The following is a 20516-nucleotide window of genomic DNA, read 5'->3' as shown; positions in this document are numbered from 1 at the left end:
TTTGAAGTGTTTGCGTATTATTTATAAGATATGACAAGAACTCAGACTAAACAACAACGCAGGGCAACAAGTCTGACCTCAGATTTCTCAACATGGGAAGTCTTAGAGGGTGATGTTGCAATTTCTCAAGTATTTTCAGAGGGAAAAAAATCACTGATGACCTTAACTTATTTTCTGTACAGGCAAATTCTCCTTCACTTTGAAGGTAAAGAAATCAGAATATGGACCAACCACCAGTAAGTAAAAAGACTGCAAAATATTAAATTTTCTTATTTATACAGATATATTTTCATTTATGTTGAACAAATTTTAGCCCAGAGATGAAACTCAGAGTATATGAAACTATTTCCGTATGCCAATATAATTTCTAGATTTTGAGTTTTTGAATTTTTATTTTTACAATTTTTCATAGGCACAGGGATTTCCCTTTCGACCTCTAGCCCACTCAATGTTTTGTGCTATATAATTAAGGTAGTATTGTCCTTCAACAGCGGTCACAAGTCCAACATTTTGCTATTTAAATTTATCATGGCATTGACCATATAGACAGTGGTGGACAGGCCAGCATTCTTGTGTTAAGATATAATTAACAGTTTCATTGGTATTCCTCCTTTTATTGGGGAATAGAGAGCATACTGCAGCGTATCTTCACGTCCCAGTAGGTTTGTCTCCATTATACATTTTTTCTAGGTGAATATATGTACACACATATTTATCTAGATATCTATTTATCTTGGATTTTTCATAAATGATGTCTTATATTAGAGAAAACATGACATTTGTCCTTTTTGAATTGACTTATTTCACTCAGCTTTATGGTGTCTAGGGGGACCTTTTTATTGCAAATGGCAGAATTATTTTTAATGTCTGGGTAGATTTTGATAACATTTCATTAGTTTTTAAACATTGCAGCCCATGCCTCCCAAGAGTGCCTCCCTTTGCAAGGTGTTTTGCTTCTATTATGGAAGATTTGATGGACTGCTGCAAGAGGATTCATTTTATGTGTTGACTTTAAAAATGATTATGTCAGGGAATTAACAGGTGCATTAGCATTTTGATGTGGAAATCATTTCTGCTTTTTGTTTTCATACATTGTTTATAGATGGTTTCTGTCTCATATGGAGGAGTATTTTCCTCAGAAAAACAAAAGCCTTCTGATTAGGTCAGTTTTATGCTATGTCTTTTCATTTATATTCCTTCAAGCTCAGCACAGAGAGAACAATTTCTGTGCATGGGGAAGTGGTGGCACGTGTGCAAAGACTGTACCCAGATAAAACATTTATTTTTGTTTCAGTAAAGTGGCATGCAATAGAGGCATCCACAAATAGTTTTCTTCCAACTCTGCTGCACAAAATGATTTTATTTTCTTGTGTACCTGGTCTCTCTTCCCCTTAGCAAGAGAGGAGTTGAAGCAATGAAAGAGAATTAAGCTAATTCTTCTAAGTTCTGCAAAACCTAAATACAGAAGTGAAGGAAAACAAGAAAGGATACTCTCCACTTATATATAACCTTATATATAGCCATTCATATCCTCAGTGTTTCTGTCAGAAAAGACATGTCTGCTTTTGCCATGAATATTTTAAAATTTCAGTGAGGCTTAGGGAGAGGCAGTGTTATCTGTTATGCAAGTGTCAGGACCACCCTTTCCGTGTGTGTATGTGTGTGTATGTGTGTGTGTGTTGGGGGCATAGAGAAAGAGGCAGAGAGAGAGATTCTGTTTTTTTCTTGTGTGTGTGTGTCTGAATAATTTCAGTTATTTTAGCGATATAGTGTATCTCATTTTTTATGCTTCCCTCAGTGAAAGGCTGACAATACCCTTAGGATATTTACTTCAGCCTTCCTCACTGCAATTGCATTTTAGAAGTGATAAACAACCATCCACATTCAGTAATTTTTCAATGTATTACGTTTCCGAAAACGTAACACAGTTACCAAAAGTGTGGCAATTTTGCAATTTTACTTATTTATAACTAAATAAGTCACTGGTTCACTATTTAGTGGGATATGAAGGCTGTGGCTGCAGTATAAAGGGAATTACTACAAAAGATTTTTGTAGTAAGTGAAAATATCTAAATTCTTGGGAGAACACGAAAGATGTTGGGAAAGTGAAGGAAAATTACAAAGTTTAAATCATAGAAATTGACTCAAAATAATTTGAAAAATTATTCTGGTCATGCAATTAGATTCTTCATTCTAACTATCTTTCAGCTGTGTAAATTATTGTGTATAATATTTTAAAAACGATTTCTATAGCCAAGTGTGTAACTTTGACATATATAAGTGATTTAAAAAGTTAAGTTCACATATCTGGAACTATTCAGAATACCTAGGGATATCATCAATCTTATGTTGAACACAGATTCTTGTTTTGGTGATTCTTGTCATCTAGTTGAAGAAAGAAATGATAAAAGTCAAACTGTTGAGCTTACATAATCCCTAGAAAAATTATTACTTCATTAACATTGTTATTGTTAGTCCACTAAAATCGATTATAATTGTTATAACCATAATAGAAGGGTTCAGAGGATTAAAGGTTATCAGGATAAACCTGAGGGAGTGGAATAGATATCTTGTGAATATTTTGTAAGAAATGAGAACAGAGAAACTACTCTAAAAAGAACATAAAAAGTGAAAACATGGGGCTGATGTTAAGAATATAGATTTTGGGGCCAACACAGTGGTGAAGTAGTTTAATCTTCCATCTGCAGTACCTGCCATCCCATGTGGAACTGGTTTGATTACTGGCTGCTCCACTTCCAGTCCAGCTCCATACATATGTGCATGGGAAAGCAGTAGAGGACAGCCCAAGTTTTTGGTTCCCTCTACTCACATGGGAGACTCAATAAAGGCTCTGGGCTCCTGGCTTTTACCTGGCCTGGTACTGGCTGTTTTAGCAATTTGGGGAGTACTACAGTAAATAAAAAATATTAATTGCTCCTTGTTTCTCTTTCTCTCTTACTCTATCATCTATCTATCTATCTATCTACCTACCTACCTATCTAACTATATTTCGAAAACTATCTCCTTTATAAAAAGAGATAACACTGGAAAAATATTGCCAAAATCAACATTTTCAAAACTGTGGAAATTAACAAAGATTTGTACCAATCCAAGGAGTATTGATTTAAGAAAATGGCACAATCTAGGTAGGAGAAGTGTGATCTGTCATGTTTTAGATTGCTCCATTCTAAACCTTTACCAGAGACCAGATCCGGCTGACTCGAGAGCTTGTAAAGGATGCATGGATCGGTGAGAAAATAAGAAGAAGAGATGAGACGTGGACCACTATAGCATGATGCTCATTATGGACAACACAGAAAAGCTGCCTTCTTTATTTATACATAAATCATCTCAAGCTTTTGCACAACATCCAATTGTTTCATTTTTACTTCATTATAAAAGAATGATTACAAAACAATCCTTAAAAACATTATTATTATTTTACTTCAGAGAAAATGTTTTCAGCAAGCTATTACTCACTCAAACCTGCAGTGATCTGGCTGAAGCCAGTAATTCCACGTTTGGCAGCACATGCAGTTAGATAGTGATAAGTGGTTGACCTATATCCAAAATTAATGTTCATTAAACATAAACTAATATTACTTAAAATATCAAGAGTACAGAATTAAAAGAAAAGATCATAAATGAAAGGAATTTATAAAAGCATATAACATAGAGTCTTCATTAAAACTTATAATCAATCATGCATTAATTACTATCACCTTCATATAGTACTGATTCAATTGTTTTTTGTTCTTTTGTTAAAAGGCAGTGAATGGGATCAGAGCAACTCAACCTTTCTACAAACAGAGGGCCTTTACAAGAAACTTCTTTTTACCTTTATAAACTGTTTTCTTTCCCTATATATGAGTGCCAATGTAAGAAGTTTTCATAAACTGTTTTCTTTCCCTAAACATAAGTGCTGGGTGGGGCTTCTCCCTCAATATTCCCTTTACCTCAGATATATGAAGGAAACAATAGTGAAATGGTGGTCTTACCCACTTTCCCATAGCCCTTGTACTGTTTTACCCTAATTAACAAAGTAAAGATTGCCAAAATATATTTAAAAAAAAAGGGAAAAAATATATAAGTGCCAATATAAGGTAGGAGTTTTTATAAGCCATTTTCTTCCCCTAAATATAAGTGCCAATATAAGGTAGAAATTTTAAGTCATTTTGAGGGGTTCACATTTGTCTCCCTTTAGAAGATGCCCCATATACTTTCCGCTTTCTGTGGGGAGAAACCAAAAAGCATCATTTCATGTGTTGTAATAGTTTGAGGCACATGGTAAACAAACTCTTTGTACCTTCATGATTGCCATCTGTTCCAAAATATTATCAAGCTGTTTCTTAAGGAAAACATTACTTATATTAGGGCAAGCTTCAGGACAAAAGTGGGCACATAACAGGATGTTTGGAGACATTGTGGGCTCAATTGTGCTATTGTATGCTTTTAACTGTGTGCCATTGCCTTATGTCGCTAAAGATGTTTTTATCATAACATGACTGATGAGTTTGAGGTGTTACACTAGTTGCAGGAATCATTTCACATTAGCAGAAAAACAACAACACCCTCAGGAGAATTCTATGAAACATCAGAGTGGTGATGTAGTGTCCATACAGTGAGGTGAGGCAACAATGAGGTGACCAGAGACATTCTGCCGGGCTTTGCCACGCAGCCAGAAACTCTTTGTAACCTTGCTAACCAAGGAGTAGTGCTCATCACAGACACATGCCATCCGACCCAAATGCATAGGTTCCCCCACCTCTTGCTCTGGCATGAGAGCAGGCTCATGATGTTGAACAGTCTATGACGCCCCTGTCCAAGAGAATTGTTATTGTCTAGACTGTTTCTTGTCTCTCTAGTAAACTTTGCCTGTAAGGCAGCTTTTATTTGGCCTGATCAGAACTTGACTGGGTACTATGATATTTTTCCTCATAGGTTCTCCCAAAACAAAAACAAATAACCAATAACAATTAATGGTAATGGTTTTATATTTAAGTTCCTGGCAGTAAATAATATTGATAACATTAGAAGTAAAAAGCGACCTAGAGACAGAGGAGAAAGAACAAAAGAAAGAAAGTAAAAAAAAAAAAAAGAAAAAGACATGAAAGAGATATAAACTCTGGAACTGTAATTGAGAAAAACTGGAACCTGAGATATCCACAAGTTTTGAAAATAATTGACTTATTTATGAAAATTAAGGACATGTATACTTGTAAAGCTTTAGATATACCTAGATTTGTGTGATTGCACAAGAAAGTTGGCAGAAGATTACACAGTCAAATCTCTAGTTAGTGTTGCAGTCTTGTTGAAGGAGAAAATTAAGGTTTGGACAGAGTTGTAACTAACTGGCAGAGCGGTGAACATGTGCACAACACAATCTAGAGTACCTTAGAAGAGCTGGAGTACTGTGTTAGTCTCAGACAGTTGAAGATTATCTTTGTGTAATCAGTTTGTTGTGTGACCAATACATTTACAAGGAAGAAACTTCAGTGGTCATTCCTCAGACCATATTGAGAACGAAACAAACTAAAACAAACAAACAAAAAAACACAAAAAAGCAAATTAGAGATCTTAATATTAAAGCTAAAACTATGCAACACTTAGAAGAAAAGAAGCATCAATTGTTGAGAAAGTTGTTAGAACAGACATTTCTTAAGACACAAAAGCAAAAGCCCAGACAGCTAGAGGAACAAAAAAATTGTGATTTTTTAGAAAAGATCTTTCATTTGCTCATTCACTCACAAAATGGTCATAATAGCCAGAGCTGAGCTGATTTGAAATCAGAAGCCAGAGGCTTCCTCAGAGTTTCTCACATGGTTGCAGGGTCCCAAGAACCTGGACCAGCCTCTGCTGCTTTCTCAGGTCATAAACAGGGAGCTGGATTGCAAGTGGACAGTCAGGTTAAAAAACAGGCACCCATGTGTGATGTCAACATTTACAGTTGGAGGATTACTTTTTGAATCATTATACTCTGGCCTCTCGAATTGTTCTTCATCAAAACTGTCTATTTCAAAGGCTACTGTGAAGAAACTGACAAGATTGTTTATCCTCTGATCAATATCTTCGTATCTTTCCTAGGAGGCCAGAATGATTGGGATGTTAGTCAAAGAGATGAAAGAAATATAAACTGTCAACATAAAAGCCAATGTCCAGCAATACTGTCACCAAAAATAAAAGCCAAAGACATTTTAAAACTAAATAAAAGTGAGAGTTTATTGCTACCATAACTTCCGTTAAAGTAATACTGAAGGAAACTTTTTGGGCAGGAAGAAAACAATACCAGATATTAATTTGGACCTGAAAGAAAGTGTATAAGTAAAGTTAATTTGTAGTAATTACAAAAGATGCATTTGTACATATTTCTTTTTCATTTTCTTAACAGTTTTAAAAGACAACCTATGAAATCATTCACATATGATTGCATTACATTACAGAAACACAATGTACTTGCAAGTGACCGAACAAAGGAGGTGTGTGAGAACAAAGCTTTATTACATCAGTAAAGCAGCACCAAATGATAACTTGAATACATGGGGAGAAATGAAGATAACTAAAAATAATCAAGGAGGAGTTTACTATAACAAACAGCATAATAAACTTATAACATCAAATGGAACATTTGATTTTCACCAAAACTATCAAACTGACCTTTCTATTTCTTCATTCTTGCTTCGGAGTATACCAACTGCCCCTTTTCATTTATTAATGCAGTATGCAGTATGTTATTGGGAACTGCTAAAACCTCACTGTCCTGTGGCACATCACAGTTTGCTCCTTCTAACAGTTTTTTGTACCCACAATTAAACTTCTCTTTATTTTCATTCTCTGCAGCCTACCCAATGATCATTAATCATTCCTTCTAGTTAAGACGTACTTTTTAAACATATTTCACATATGAGAGAAAACATTGAGTGTTTATTTTACAATGTCTGGCTGAATTTGCTTAAGAAATTGATGTAAAGTTTATTCATTTTGCTGCAATAATAAGGATTCCATACTATTTATGAATGAATGAAATTCCAAGGTATATACATACAGCATTTTTAAAAATCCATTTATCATTCATCCATTATAATTATTTCTTTTTTTATAAATCTATTTCTTTATATGAAAGGGATTTGCAGACAGAGAGACAGAAAATTTCTGTCTGCTTATTCATTCCAAAAATGGCTTCAATAGCTGGAGCTGAATTGATCCAAATCTAGGATTCAGGGGCCTCCTCCTCTCATTTGAATTCTGACTGAAGTAGCAAACGTACATTAATACAGTGGTTCCATGGAAAAAATTGACACTGGAAATTACGAGAGGACTTTACTCAAAAAAACAAGGGCCACTAGGATAGTAAAGAAGCAGTGATCACAGTTTGCCTTGGTCTGTTTTAGATATGTAGATTATATTCAATGCATGTGTATAATTATTGTGTGTTGATAAAAATTTGCACATCTTGGTGAGAAAATGTGAGCCTATAGCTTTTTAAGGTTTCATAGATTTCTGTTACTATTCTGTTTTGTTTATATAATGTTTCAAAATGACAATATAAGATGTCAATATAAGAACGCTATAATAAGTGTCTAATGACAAGGAAGACAATTCAGTCAGAATTCAAATGGGTTAGGTTTAATGAATTTGACAAGTGGATGTATATATATAACATGCATAGTTAGGATTCCAAGTCTGAACCTTGGACTAAATATCTAGGTATTACCCTGTTCTTTGAAGAAAGCTATTTAAATCAAATATTTAAATCACTGATTTGCATAGATTTCAAATGTGATTTCAGAAAGCATTCACTTACTCCAAGTGTGTTCATGTTTTGTTTGTTATCAAATATTTATCTTTTATAGAATTATTGGATTTTAAGGGAATGAGTATAATCCTTAGTTGGGAAAAAGGAACATTAATAGAAGAGAGAGAAAAAGAAGACACAAGCAAATGTGGTTTGCTCTTTTGCCTGCAGTTATTTGTAATCTTATAAGAAACTAAACTTACGGGTAATTTTTTTTAACAGTAAAATGTAAAATCATTCATAAAATTTGTGCTAGAAGAAAAAAGTTTGAAAGCTGAAAAAAGTTTGAAAGCTGAAAATCGTTTGAGCTCCACTGCAAATCAGCATTCATTTTAGGAAAACACCAGATATCATCGATGCAATCTGGAATATGAGTCAAATACAAGGATTACTCAGGTGTTTGCTGTAGAATTAAACCTAAAAATAGTAGTCAAAACCTGTCTTTTTATGAGAAAAATAGGGTGCAGAATAAGTGACAAGTTTCTATTTAACTGCCTCTGAAGAACTGATTGGAAATAACTTTTATGGGCCATTGAGCTTCTTAAAGGAAGCTTCAGTATGACTTATTCAGAGAACATTTTCAAAATTTTTCCCCATGGTTACTAAATGCCATCACCAATCCTACCTTCATCAGCAGTATGTAGAATCCTCTTGACATGAAGTCCTTTACGGTGTCTTACTTGGACCTGGTATGATGGCATAATTTGCTAAATCCTCACTTTGCAATCACCAGTATCCCATATGGGTGTCGGTTCATGTCTTGACTACTTCACATCCTATCCAGCTCTCTGCTTCTGCCCTAGAAAAGCAGAAGATGGCCCACGTGGGAGACCTGCAAGAAGCTCCCAACGCCTGAGTTGGGATCTGCTCAGGTCCAGCCATTGTGACCATCTGGGGGAGTGAACCAGCACATGGGAAATCTTTCTGTGTCTCTCCATAAATCCGATCTACCTTTCCAGTAATAATAAATAAATCTTTTTTAGAAAAGTTGTATTTTCATTTTTTCTTTGTTCTTTTAGGAATACTTTCGAAGATATATGAGGTAGGCATATAAACACTTATTATCTTCAAATATTTGTCATTAGATCCATTAAAATTTGTTCAGCTACTATCCCTTCTCTAGTTACATTTATTATATTTATCACATATTGTATCTTGCACATATACACATATGTTTTCTGCGTTGTATACCATGGCCATATCTATACTTATTAAGCCACACAACATAATTTTAATAAGTACATTTTTCCATTGCATGTTACTATTTGGTTTGGAAAAATATATTTTCCATAATCTAGTGTTCCTTTTCCTATTAGTTCATTCTTCTTAATAAATTACCAAACATTAACTAGCATGTACAAGAAGACAAAACTATTTCAAACTATACAGTGTCATTTTATCTTTCATTTCTGCTTATGAGGTTTCTGGTTTCCATGCCACCCATTCACCAAACGCCTGTAAGCACTAATACATTGGCTTTATGTATCTTTGCATAGCTTCTTTTATTTAAAGCAAAAGGAATTACTTGACTTAATACTTTTGAAAGATTTATTTAGGCCCAGGTCAGTGGGCCCAATAGATCAGTGATAAATCCTCACTTAGAATGTACAGGTATCCCATATGGGGACTGGTTTGTGTCCCGGCTGCTCCACTCCCCATCCAATCCCCTGCTGTGGCCTCGGACAGCAGCAGAGGACGATCCAAAGCCTTGGGACCATACACCTGTCAGGGATACCCAGAAGAAATCCCTGGCTTTGAATCAGCTCAGCTGCAGCCGTTGCAACCACCTGAGAAGTGAACCAGCAGATGAGAGATTTTTCTATTTGTTGCTCCTCTGTAAATCTGCGTTTCAATAAAAAACAAGTAAATCTTAAAAAATTACTTTGTTCATTTGAAAGGCAGAGCTAAGGGACTCAGGAGAGAGAGAGCGAATCTCTTTCAATTTGCTTCTCAGTTGGCTAGGAGCCAGGAACTTCATCTCCATCTGCTATGCGATGCAGGGGGCCAAGTAATACTGCTATTTTAGGTGCATTAGAAGGGAGTTGGCTTGCAAGTGGAGTAGCCAAGACTTGAACTAGAGACCAAAGCGGATGTGTGTACTGCAGGCATCAGCTTAATTAGCCATGCTGCAGCTTTAACCCCTGATATGACACTTCTATTACTTAGTACTTTACTTTGAAGACATACGCATTTTATTTTTTTCTATTTGATTCATTTTATGGATGTGACATAAATTAGTAAATTTTCTGTTGATACTTATTTTAAGCCATTCTTACGCTTATACGAACAGGTATTTCATAAAAAGAGAAATGCATGCACAAATTACTACAAAGCAACTAATTCAGAATAATAACTAGAAATAGGATTATTGGCTTAAGAAGCACAAGTATTTGTGATTTTCATAGATACACAAATTCTGTATGCCTTGTAAGTTTTTAGTCTCTGCAGGAGTATTTGAGAGTTCCTTTACATCTACACAAAATTTTGCTATCCAAATTCTGTTTTGTTGCTAATCTCATAGTGAAAAATTGCATCACATTAGTGACTTTCTCATTATGAATTATCATAAGCATCTCTTCACATGTATATGAGTCACTGGAAGTTTTTCTAACAAATTATTTATGATTCATTACCTTTTTATATCTGGTTATTCAATTTCTAATGGAATTTTTTTCTCAGAGCTTTTCACATAAGAGGAAAAAAACACAGAACATTATCTGATACACACTGAAATAGCTTCTCTGAACGTGCAATTTGTCTTTTGGCTTTGTTTCCTTACTATATTTTTTACTTTTGATTATATCAATTTTGTGACTTTTGAAGCTTGTGTCACTTAGATCTTCATGGCCATAAAGTTAATTATTGGCATAATGTTCATTATGTCATCTAAATATATTATTACCTATTTTATTTGCCGATTTACATTAATTTTAATTATTTAGTGTAACTGTATTATTGATTTCCTTTGAGTTATTGTGCCATATGATTTGAAGTAGAAATCTGACACTTCTGTGAATTTGGCTACATAATTTTTCCTTATTTCTACTGATTTTACGTGACACTTTGATCATATATTTTGACTCTTGTTGGAGTCTATTTTTCTGTTTTTTGTTCTAGTGCCATCGGGTTAGCATTTTATGTATGTGCCATGCTTTTAACCATTAGAATTTAATAACTTATTTGAATATCTAGTAGTATCTCTTTATGCCATTACTTTTTTTCAGAGACTTTTCTGACTCCTCATTATAATTACTGACTCCTCATTATATTTATTTTATCAACAGGTGCATCAGCCTAGCATTACCCAGCCTGCCCCTATCCCTGGTTTTCACAAATACCAGTAAGTGTGATAGCCTACACTAACCCAGTACGAGCCATACCATATCTTGGGTCCTGCACATGGCAGTATGCTATAGTTTGGCCTAACCATGCCAAGTTCACACTTCCAGAGGCAACCCACACACCTGATGACATGTGGAACAGTCTTTCCTGGCCTGATTGACACCCGGGCCTGAATCACATGCTCACTACAAGAAGCTACTTTCCACTAGGGGGAATGCACTAGTTTCCTCACCAAATCCGCTCCTAGACTCAGATCTTACATGTACCAGCAGGTGTTAGGCCTTTTTCAGCAAAGTCTGCCCTCCAGTCTCAGCCTTTGTGTGTGTGTTGATGGGTGTTATGGCCTGACACTGCCCACACCCTATTCTTGGGAGCACCTGCAGGTGCTGCAGCCTGAATCAGCCTGACTTGTTGCCAACCCCTGAATCCATGAGTGTTGGTCAGTTCCATGGCTACTCCTAGCTCAGCCTGTCACTACCCCCAACCCTCAAGTAGCTGTCCATGCTGACAGCTGGTATGGAAAAACAGTATTGGAGACAGTTGTCTCATCCACTGTCTCATATTCCTTAATATTCCACACCCTAATTGTGGTCCACATGGGCATGATTCCTTCTTAACTATGTAAACATCATCAAAAATAAAACATATTTCTTATAAAAATTTTTCTTAAAACTTCATTTAAAATTTGAAAAACTTAGAGACAACACATTTATGAAATTCTTGGTGGTATTGCTCATCATATACTCTATGGACTTGGTTGCACTTAAAGTACAAGCAGAATTTAAAGATATAACTTCTGTTTTCTGTACTTAGAGGAAAAACATTGAATATAAATGTACTGATTTAAAGTGTTAATATCAGGACACTAATTTTTAATAAAATAATGGCTAAATTTCTGTTTTTCTGTAGATTCCTAAAGTTTTCTTCATGTAAAGGAATTATTAATAGTACCAACAGCCTGTTCATCTCTATATTCCATACAAGTTTTCATTTTACTTATATCTTGGGTTTTGAGATTGTTCTAAATTCTTTCCCTTTTTAAGTTATTCTTTTCTCTTGATGTAATGAAGTCTCAACCTGTTGGTTTTCACTAATACCTTTAACAGTTAATTTATATTAATTTTAATATTAACTTTTAATATTTGTTTTCACTATTGGAATTGTAATATTTTCAAGTCTGGTTTTCTAAGTGTTTCTTATATACAGGAATTACAATATTTTTGGTCCCATTGAAAGATTTTTTCAATAGTTTTCTTCGTTTTTTTTTAGCTCTTCTTATATAAAGTTTTAATTTTTATTTATATAAAGATACACATTTATTATATTTCATATATGAATTTTAAGAAGATACTTCTATTTCCAACCCTAGTGTTTTTCCTTTTCCTATTTTCTTATTTTTGTTTTTATCTTTTGTAATGACTGTTTAAATTTTTAAAAAAGATTTATTGATTTTTATTGGAAAGGCAGACATACAGAAAGGAGGAGAGACAGAGAAAAGATGTTCTGTCCTATGGTTCACTCCCCAAGTGGCTGCAATGACTGGAGCTAAGCCAATCTGAAGCCAGGAGCCAGGAGCTTATTCCAGGTCTCCCAGGCAGCTGAGGGGTCCCAAGTCTTTGGACCATCATTGACTGCTTTCCCAGGCCACAAGCAGGCAGCTGGATGGGAAGCAAGGCCGCCAGGATTAGAACCGGCAACCATATGGGATCCCGGCGCATTCAAGGCGAGGACTTTAGCAGCTATGCAATCATGCCGGGCCCCAGAGTCTCAATTTACTTTTTAATCAAAAGCTTAGAAAGAACAATATTAAATAATAGCTAAGAAAATAAGCACACTTTTCTTGTTCCTTACTTTAAAGTAAATAGGTCTTATACTTTACCATCAATTATGATTTCCTATTTCTATTTTTTAATGAAATATCTAATAAGAATTTCTATTTAAATTCTGTTGGGACAATTGGATATCCGCCTTCAGAAGCAAGAAGGAAGACCCTCATCTCTCATCTTATACAAAAACGGTTATAGGAGAAGTGACACTTGAAGTTTGAATACGTTGAAAAATTAAGAAAATGCATGTGTATGTACAGTATCTATGGAAGCAAATAAGAGCTGAGACAGGGATAGCATGGCACATCCTATGGTACAAGGTTCAGCTCTTTATTTGGCAACTTCACAATAAATATTATGCTATCAATATATTTTCACTTTAATGGAAAATGATATTATGCCTCACATTCTAAGTATGATCAGATTATAATGTTGGCATATCTTTCATTTTCATATATGCTGTGGGTTTTTTATTATTATTTTCCATGATACTGTTGTGTAGGTATAAATATTCCACCTTCCATCATCCCTTCCTCTCTCTTCATTTTCCCCCAGTGACCTTTGTTCTCCCATATCATTACAATAGTATAGTCATTCAAAAACAGTCATAGGTCCAACATTCTGCTATTTAAGCATATCTGGCATCTTATTTATATGCAATAAATGAAAATCTAGTATCATATTGTTAATGTATATTTGACAGTTTGATTGGGAGTCCACCTTTTACTTGGAAGCAAAGGTGCATACTTCAATGAATCTTCACTTCCTAAAATGATAGTCTCCATTATATAATTCACCTATGAAAATATATAAATATTCATGTTTACTTATGTATCTGTTTATATTTTGCATGAATGTTAACTTGTATCAGAGAGAACATATAATATTTTTATATTTGAGATTGACTCATTTCATTGAGCATGCCAGTCTCTAGGTGGGACCATTTCATTACAAATCGTAAAATTTCATTATTTCTAATGATATCTTAATATTGTGTGGAGCAACTACACCACAGTTTCTTTATCATCCTTTTTTCAATGGGCATCAAAGTTGTTTCCATGTCTTTACTATTGTGGAATGTATATCTATGAAAATAAGTTTGCAGATCATACTTATATTCTCAAATTTTATTACCTTTAGGTATGTTCCCAGAAGTGGGATAGCTGGGTCATCTTGCAGATCAATTTTCAGTTGTCTTAGCACTTTCCATACTGATTCCCATCTTTCTGTACTAATACTGCCCCAACAGTATGGAGAAGTACCTTTTATTTACGGATTTAATGTGCTCGCCACTAAGTCCCAGCTTTATTCATGTCGGAAATAGAAAAGATGATAGAAGAATTCATTTGGAAACACAAGAGACCACAAACAGCCAAAGCTATCTTGAAGACTAGAAATGGATCTGGAAGAATCCTATTTCCAGATTTCATGACATACTACAAGGCAGTGATAATCAAAACAATCTGGTACTGGCACAAAAATGGAAAATATCAGTAGAACAAAATAGAAATACCAGCAATAAGCCCACACATTTACATCAAATAAATCTTTGACAAGGAACTCAAAATAACCCAGGGAAAATATTTGGTCTCTTTAACAAATACTGTTGGGGCAATTGGATATTAGCCTTCAGAAGGAAGAAACAACCCCCCCACCACCACCTTGTACTTTATATAAAAATTTGCTTAAATGCATCAAGGACCTAAATCTGGAATGATAAACCATCAGAGTATCAGAGGAAAACATAGAAAGCATTCTATAAGATGGAAGTGTAGGTAACAACTTCTCAGAAAAGTTACCCAAAGCCCAGGCAGTCAAAGTAAAAATAAACAAATGGGACTACATCAAACTAAGAATATTCTGTACAGCAAATAATGAACAACAAAGCACAGAAGCAACCTAAAGAACCAGAGAAAATCTTTTCACACTACACAACAGATAGGGGACTAAGATCAAGAGTTTTCAATGGGCTTCAGAAATTTAGCAACTGTGAAATGAACAACCCTGTTAAGAAAGGAGCAAAGGAAAATGAGCAGGTGTTTTTCAAAAGAGCAGAATCAAGTGGCTAATGGGCATATGAAAAAGTGCTCAGCCTATTAGGGAAATATTAGATATTAGGGAAAGAAAGGTAAAAACCAGATTGATGTCCCACCTAACTTTAGTGAACAATAAAATAATGGCTTGAAAGAATCACATAGCAAAACATGATAATTCTTGCTTTCCTATAATTTTTAACTGAAATCAATCATTCTCATTTATTTATGTAGTTCTTGCTTGAAATCTCTTCCAATTGCTTAGATTGATTCTCAATATCTGTACACATAACAGTATTGCATTTATTTCATTTTCTGGCAGACTGCTTTTCTGGAAACTTAAGATCTTTTTTAGTTAATTGTGCCATTTTTTTCACTTTTTCAGTTTCGCATCTTCTGGATGCTATGACTTCATAGTTTTTGAGTTGTTCTCTCAACTTCTTCTTTAGGAAGGCTATCCAGAAGCAAAAATTATTTAGGTTTTGTTTTTTCTATTTTGCTCTGGGATTTTTTTATTTGTGACTGCAATGCTCCAAACTTAGATTTTTAGGATACACTTGAATATAGGAATGATGGATTTCTGATTGTTTTTGAAAGACTATGCTATTGTAATAATATAGTGGAATTCATTGGGAAGAAGGAACTTGGGGACAGTTGAGTAGGGGAAATCTCAGAGCCTATTTAACTGTATCATAAAATAAGCAAACAAATATGAAGATAAGAATTTAAAAATAAAATAATAACATATGCAGGATATTCTTAGAAAAAAAGAATGTTCGGTTTCTGAAATCAATACCGCTTTTTCTTGTAGGTCCAGATGTTACTTCTGATGACAAAGTCGCTATGGCTCTCTCACACTCTGCTGACCTGGGATCCAAAACCAGAAACTCAATCCAAATGTCAAACATGGAGGTGCCTTGATCTCAGTTACTGAGTAATTACCCCTTGTCTCTTGGGGTCAGATTAACAGGAAGTTGTAGTCAGGAATTTGAAATAGGTAAGAGTCCTGTTATCTAAAAATAAGATGCAACCATCCTGCCTGGTGTCTAATAACCAGGGTAGAAACCCATGCCCATCCTCAATTTCAAAACTTTTTGAGTATGAATCTTTGGTGTATGTCAATTTCTCATTGTGTTGAGCACTTAGGGAGTCATTTCAAAATAATAGTCTCCAGAGAAAATTTTTTTCAAATGTTTATTTATTTATTTGAGAGAAGAGTGAGGGGGGCATAGAGGGAGAGAGAGCAAAAGAAAGAATTGGTTCCTTATCAATATGTCTGCTAAAGATGGAAGTAGGCTAGACCAAAACTGCAGGGAACTCAATCCAAGTTTCCCACATAGATAGCAGGAACCTAGTTACCAGGTCTGCATTAACAGGAAATCAGATGCAGAATTCAGAGAAACAAGCATCCAATACAAGCACTCCAATTTGTGATGCAGTTACTGCACTACCCAATTTCCCCTGCAATTAAAAAAAAAATGATTTCCTTTTCTTTCTCTTTGTATGACTCTGATTCACAGATTGGAACTCCTGAATGAAATGCAAAAATGTGTTTTTATGACATTTCTTTATGTTTCTATGTTTGATTTGCTTCCAAGCATGTGGTTTTCAGAGTCATTCTAATCATTCCATTAAATTTCATTACTTCTGCTAACATAATTGCTATATGTTTTAATATCACCAATATTCACTTGTGAAAATTTCTTCTGTTGGATTCATGGATAAAATATTTACAAATACTGAGTAGTATCTTTTTTAACAATTTTTTTCAACTTTGCTTGCATACTTCTTGTTTTGTTTTGCTTCCATTGTTTATTTAAAGTGGCTTCCTTAAATATTCTTGCTGCATAATTTCATATGTAAGTGGAGGCTGTTACAAGCATTTTTATGCATGGACGGCCTTTGTATAATTCACAATAGATTCTCACTAGATGTATGGGAAATAAATAGTTATTATTTACTCATTTTTCAAGGAAGCTATACATATAACTTGTATTCTAGGTGTAGACAAATATTGTCCATTTATTGTATTTGATAGAAACTCAGGATCATTAGGAATTAATTTTCTTGTGGAAGTATTTGTTGAAGGGTAGCATCAGTCCCAATGTATCTTTAGAAACATCACTTGAAACAATCAGATACTTTAGAAAATAATTTTCTAATCACCTTTTAAAAGCATGAAGTAACAAATGCCTAAAGAAACAAATGCCTAAAGAAACTAATCTGCCCTGAAACCTGTAATTATCATAATGCTATACTCTTCCCTTAACAGGAATTCCTGGATGAAATTCTGTTCTCTCTGCAGAAAATCTTTATTTGGCTACAAGAGAGTTGAACAAGGGAGTCTGTTCTATATTTTGTGGTGGGAGTGACACAGCAGTCTAATTTCTTATTGCATTTTTAATAAATGCTTTTTTATTGCTGTGCTTTATTTTTTGTTTGTTTATTTCATTTTATTCTCACTTCCAGAGATATCTATAATGTCATCCATTTTTCAGCTTTCAGGAGGTCTTACACAGTGCAACTGGAATTAATCCAGTTTCTACTTAGAATTCCACGAATGTGGTCGGCTGCTTTTTAGCACCCATCATCTGTTTTTATACTTCTCTTCCAAACTCCTTTTGTTTCTGACAATATTTGCAAAAGCAGAAGCAAACAGGACATTGGTATTGTTATTTCAAGGTGTCCAGTAAGAAGCAAAGAAAAATGTTTGGGTTTAACTTATTATCTATAGACAGGAGCCTAATTGTTTTGCTTTAAAAATTACATTTTCATATTCTATTGAGATAAATTTGTGTCATTCTTCACTGTTTCAGGGAACAACCTATTTGCTCTTCTTTTTTCTATCCTAATGAACTTTGAAGTAATTAAAAATATAAATCTGTGGGGATTTTGTTTTCAACTTCATTAAATATTTATAAATAGTTATTTGGAAGAAATTTTCCAATGTCATAGTTTGATTTTCAAAAAAAGCTTTTGTTCTCCACATAGTGACTTATTCTAAGATTTTTAAGCCAAGATTTTAGAGTTTTTTTATACTCATCAGTATGTTTATAATTTTTTCATAATTCTTTTTTGAATTTTTATTTCTTTTTATTCCATTAATGTATTTTCTTTTTCATTTGTAAGTATTATTATCTTTTAATGATACACTTCCATATGTTCCTTCTCAAATCCATGCCCAATTCACCCACTGAGTTCCCATATAATATTACAATAGTAAAGGTCTTCATAAACAGTCCTAAGTCCATCACTGAGGGCATGGAAAATGGTAGAAAATTCCTCTTCCTATTGTCAAGATATATTTAAAAATTTCATTGGGAGTCCATCTTTGATCTGGAACTAGAGATGCATATTGTGTTGTATCCTAACATCTGGATATGATAGTTTCCATTACACAGTTATTACACATTCCTTAAATGAAAAGCTACAAAACGAAACCAACAACAGAAAAGGAAAAAAACAGAAATATACAATTCAATCTAGTTAAGTAACATGCTACAGAATTACTAATGCGTTATTAAAGAAAGAAAAATGAAAATCAGGAACCTTCTTGAAGAAAATGATGCTACAGTATGATCTGTCAGTGAAGAGTTTAATGAGACAAAAAACCTGTTTTGAAGAAATGAAACCAAAACCAAAAACATTAAAGTCCACATGATAGAGTTTCCTCCAGCCTTTGTTGGTGAGATGGGTCTTCTGTAGGCAACAAATAGATGGCTCGCTTCCCTCCAGTAAGGCACCTGTGTGAGGACGGTGGCTGCACGGTGTGAAGGCCCTGCTGGGATCCTGCTGTGGAGCGGCCGCTGCAGCAGTGGACCTGGGCTCGTGCTTTCAGGCAGCTCCTTGGACCCCCTTTCTGCCTGGGTCCTCGCCCGAGTCGCCCCGAGCCAAATTAGAATGGAGACAGTCTCTTGGCATCCGGGGCCAGGCCACCACAGTACCTGGTGGGGGACGGCCCTCACTGCATGCGGTCAGGCTGCAGCTGCGGGGCCTGGTACTGCACGAAGGTGGTACCTGCAGGGGCCGCAGCGGAGAGGGCCTGGGGCATGGCGGCGGCCGGGTAGCCATAGCTCACGAAACTGGTGGCTGTGGCAGGAGAGGCGGCGTACGGGTACTGGTCATAGGTGGCTGGTGGGTACTGAGCGTAGGCTGGGCTGGCTGGGGTGTACTCCAGGTAGGGCGAGGACAGTGAGGGCACTGGGGCTGCAGGGATCACCACGCTGGGCTGCACGATGGCTTGCGGGTAGACGTAGTGCGGAGTGAGCCTGGGCAGCTCTCCGTGTTCTGGCAGGCTTGGCGGGGCACAGAGGGGAATGACATTTGATTGATGAGGTCTAGCCATTTACATTCAGAGGTAATATGAATAGGTGGTAGCCTGGTCTTGTCATTTTAGCAATGGGTTGTTCATTGATTTAGTCTTCTGTTGTTACTTTACTGGGATATTCTCTACATTTGCCTTTGGTTTTGGTGGGTGCTATTCCATTTCTCTGTCAAGAGACTATCTTTAAGTATCATTTATAGGGCAGGTTTGTAAGAGGCATATTCTTTGAGCTTTTCTTTGCTGTGGAAGAAGTTTCTTTCATCTCCTGAAAAAAAAAGAATATAAAGCTTTATCCTGTATGTTTTTCTGGGCCAACAATTTTTTGTTGTTGTTGTTTTAGAATCTGGAATATGTCATTCCATTCTCTTCTGCCCCTTGTAGAGTTTCCTGTGAGAGATCAGCTATGAATTTAACTGCCATTCCTTGTATGTCAATTGACATTTTTCACATGCACTTTTAAGGATCTTTTCTTTATGTTTAATTGAGGAGTTTGATTATCATTTCGTGGCAAACATTGTTTTTGGTCAACCCTTTCTGTGCCCCTTCTGGGTGTTGTTTCCCACTTCTTTCTTGAGATTTAAGAAGCTTTAATTTATTATTTCATTAAATACTTTTTAAACTCACCTTCTTTTTCTGTACATTCTGAAACTCCCAGAAATCTTATATTTGATCTTTTAATGGTGTCTCTTAATTCTTGATTTTTTTTCTTGACCCACTCTACTTTCAACTTTTTGATTGTTTCCCCATTGTGACAAGAAATATCTTCTGAGATTCTTCTTCCTCATTCATTATATTAAGGAGACTTCTGCTTAGTTTTTTATTTGCTCTATTTTATCCTTCATTTCCAATAATTAGGCTTGATTTCATTTCAGCATTGCTATTTCCTGTGAGACATGCTTCTTAAATTCTTTGAACTCCTGTATGTGCTTCTCATTGTTGATAAGAAGCTTTATAATGCATGTTTTGAATTCCGTATCCCCTATTTTCTCGATGTATTCCTCAGTTAACTCTGAGGTTGGCAAATTTTTAAAATAATTCTTAAAATATTTTTTAAAAGTATAAAAAAGTATACTATTAAATAAATTTTACTTTGTTGCTATTTTGCTGTATTTGTCATTTATACAGAAAAAAATTTGTGAAATTTAATAGAAACTTAGCAGTATATTTTAAAATTTAATAAAGTGTACTTTCAAAATAAT

The 20516-nt window shown here is 35.0% G+C and overlaps 1 protein-coding gene across 1 annotated transcript; it reads right to left on the bottom strand.

The window, feature by feature from the left end:
• Positions 1–18796: 18796 nt before the first annotated feature.
• Positions 18797–19958, bottom strand: LOC131481278 (RNA-binding protein 38-like). Its single transcript, XM_058669541.1, has 2 exons — positions 19942–19958; positions 18797–19330 (listed from the first exon to the last, which is right to left on the bottom strand). The coding sequence occupies exons 1-2, from the start codon at positions 19956–19958 to the stop codon at positions 18955–18957; spliced, it is 393 nt and encodes a 130-aa protein (XP_058525524.1). The 3' UTR covers positions 18797–18954.
• Between the last annotated feature and the right edge of the window lie 558 nt (positions 19959–20516).

Source organism: Ochotona princeps, chromosome 1, assembly GCF_030435755.1.
Source record: "Ochotona princeps isolate mOchPri1 chromosome 1, mOchPri1.hap1, whole genome shotgun sequence".
In the NCBI taxonomy this organism is placed as follows: Eukaryota; Metazoa; Chordata; class Mammalia; order Lagomorpha; family Ochotonidae; genus Ochotona; species Ochotona princeps.
This window is presented reverse-complemented; position numbering and strand designations above follow the sequence as displayed.